Consider the following 2,500-nt stretch of genomic DNA (forward strand, 5'->3'; position numbering starts at 1 on the left):
CCCCCCCCCCCCCTTCCCCGCACACCGCGGAGAGATGCGGAGCCCCCCCAGCCCGCACCGCCCCTTTCCCCCTACCTCGGTGGCCCGCAGCCGGGGGCGCGCTGCGCGGGGCTTGTGCGGGGTTTACGCGGGCAGGGCCGGGCGGGTGCCGCGCTCCCCCCGCGCCGCTCTGCGCGCTCCCGGCGCACTCCGATCCGCGGCTCCATCCCTCCCGATGGCGCTGCCCGGCGCTCGCCTCCCCTCTGACGCACTTTAAAGAGTCTCCCCCTTCAACCTCAAGGCGAGTAATAGCGACCAATCATCAAGCCATTTACCAGGCTTCAGAGGAAGCTGTTTATGTGATCCCAGCACTAATTAGGCTCATGAACTAACAAATCGTTTGCACAACTTGTGAAGGGGCCGATCACATCCATGGATTGTCTTTGGACTTAGGGAGGGAGGGGGGGCGACCGCCTTTTCCTTGCAGGAGGGAAACTTCTCACAGCAACTTTTTTTTCTTGTGTGTGTGTGTGCGTGCGTGCGTGTGTCTCCCTTTTGGGTACCGCTGGCTGCCGCTGCCTCCTTTCCTCCAGCCCCTGTCTATTTATGTGTGTATCTATCCCTCCTCAAGTCACTCCCTGCTGCAAACTTCCCCGGATCGCCTCCCGCGCACCAGAGAGCCAGGCAGAGATTCGCTCGGGGACTCTCGCCGCGGCAGCATGTTTCAGCCCGCACCCAAGCGGTGTTTCACCATCGAGTCGCTGGTGGCCAAAGACAGCCCCTTGCCCGCGTCTCGCTCCGAGGATCCTATCCGGCCGGCGGCGCTGAGCTATGCCAATTCCAGCCCGATGAACCCTTTTCTCAACGGCTTCCACTCCACCGGCAGGGGGGTCTACTCCAACCCGGACTTGGTCTTTGCAGAGGCCGTCTCGCACCCGCCGAACCCGGCCGTGCCGGTCCATCCCGTGCCCCCTCCCCACGCCCTGGCCGCCCACCCGCTGCCCGCCTCGCACTCCACGCACCCGCTCTTCGCCTCGCAGCAGAGGGACCCCTCCACCTTCTACCCCTGGCTAATACACCGCTACCGGTATCTGGGCCAGAGGTTCCAAGGTACGTGCAACTTTTCCGCTCCCCCCTTTTCCCACCCGCGGCCGGGCTCCCCCTGTCCATCCCCAGCCATCCCCCTGCCCCTATCCATCCATCGTCCCCCGGGAGCCGTCGGAGCCCGGCGGGTCGGGCTCGGCCGCGGGTCTGCCCTCGGTTTGAGTTCCCCTCGACGAGGATCAGGGCACGGCCGGCCCCGGCTTCCCCGGGTTTTTGCTCCCCGAAAGAAGCGGGGCTGGAAAAGCCGCCTGGGCATTTTAGTTCAAACCTCCGCAGCGGCCCCGAAAGCCGGGAGGGGTGCGCGGGTGGCTCCCCAGCAAGGGGCTGGGACGGAGCCCAGAGGAAGAAGGGGAAAAAAATAAAAATAAAAGCCCAGCGCAGGAGAGACCCGAGGATTTGGGGCTGCCGGGAGAGCCGGGGCTGAGGGATGGAGGGCCGGTGCAGGCAGGGAAAGCCTCCGGGCTGCCGAGTGATCGCTGCCCAGCTGAGGGAAAAGAACCAAACCCAATGGCGCCCAATCAATAAAATCCCCCTTCTTTAACCCTTTGCGACCGGCGGCGTCTTCTCCGAAGGGGGAGAAGATTTCCTCCCGTAATGGGTCCAGTCCCTGCTTCTTTCGTTAAACCAGCGAACAAACAAACAAAAAAATCAGCCTCTCTCGGAGGACTCCATCTGTTTCTCCATGTGTTTTTTTCTTTTTCTTTTTCCTTTTTTTTTTTTTTTCCAATTTTTATTTGTTATTTCCCAACGAAAACAAACCACCTGCGAGCCCCCCCTTTTTTTTTTTCCCTGGCCTTCTGCAGCCGTTGCAGCCGGGCTGGAAAAGGAGTCGCTCTCCCCGAAGCCAGGCGGACCGAGATACGAGCTGGATTATTACCCTCGCAGAATAAAATTACAGGTTTCGCTCACCAAATTATTTGTCACCGCCATCAGGCGATTGGGAAGGAGCGGGAGATGAAAGGCGGAAACGTCCCGGTGTTGAGCCACAGCCTGCTCCCAAACACACCCTCCTCCTGCTGCTGCTGCAACGATTTTTAAGGCACTTGCGGGGATAGACCCTCGGTGGGTTTTCCACCTTGGATGGACCGATTTGAGGAGATGCAGGGGCCGGCCGTGAGGGCGCCCCCCCCCCCCCCAAAAAAAAAAAAAGTATATAAAAAATAAAAAAGGGGGAAAAATAAAAAATCCCTGCTCCGCAGCAGGCCGGCTCCGGTGGGCACCCCGGGGCCTCCCCGAAGTTTGTCCGCCCCCCCCGGGACCAGGGGGGCGAAGGGGGGAGAAGGAGGCCCCGGAGAGGGAAGCGAGGCCCGGCGGCGGAGCGGAGCCGTGCTGGGCCGGGCCGGGCCGGGCCAGGGCCGCGCTCGGAGCCTTGCCCTGCCTCTCAGGAAACAAATAAGCAAACAAACACGGAGAGATA

General features: G+C 61.5%; 1 protein-coding gene across 2 annotated transcripts in view; it reads left to right on the forward strand.

Annotated features, from left to right (window-relative positions):
* The first annotated feature begins 58 nt into the window (after positions 1-58).
* LOC118157572 (homeobox protein EMX2) overlaps positions 59-2,500 on the forward strand; it is a 6,106-nt gene continuing 3,664 nt past the window's right edge. Inside the window, exon 1 of one of the 2 annotated variants that reach the window (XM_035311972.1) lies at positions 59-1,089. In XM_035311972.1, coding sequence (XP_035167863.1) covers positions 699-1,089 — 391 coding nt within the window. In that variant the 5' untranslated portion in view covers positions 59-698. The remainder of the gene's footprint in view (positions 1,090-2,500) is intronic. The other variant, XM_035311971.1, reaches the window with a different exon arrangement.

This window comes from Oxyura jamaicensis (genome assembly GCF_011077185.1).
Source record: "Oxyura jamaicensis isolate SHBP4307 breed ruddy duck chromosome 6 unlocalized genomic scaffold, BPBGC_Ojam_1.0 oxy6_random_OJ106686, whole genome shotgun sequence".
In the NCBI taxonomy this organism is placed as follows: Eukaryota; Metazoa; Chordata; class Aves; order Anseriformes; family Anatidae; genus Oxyura; species Oxyura jamaicensis.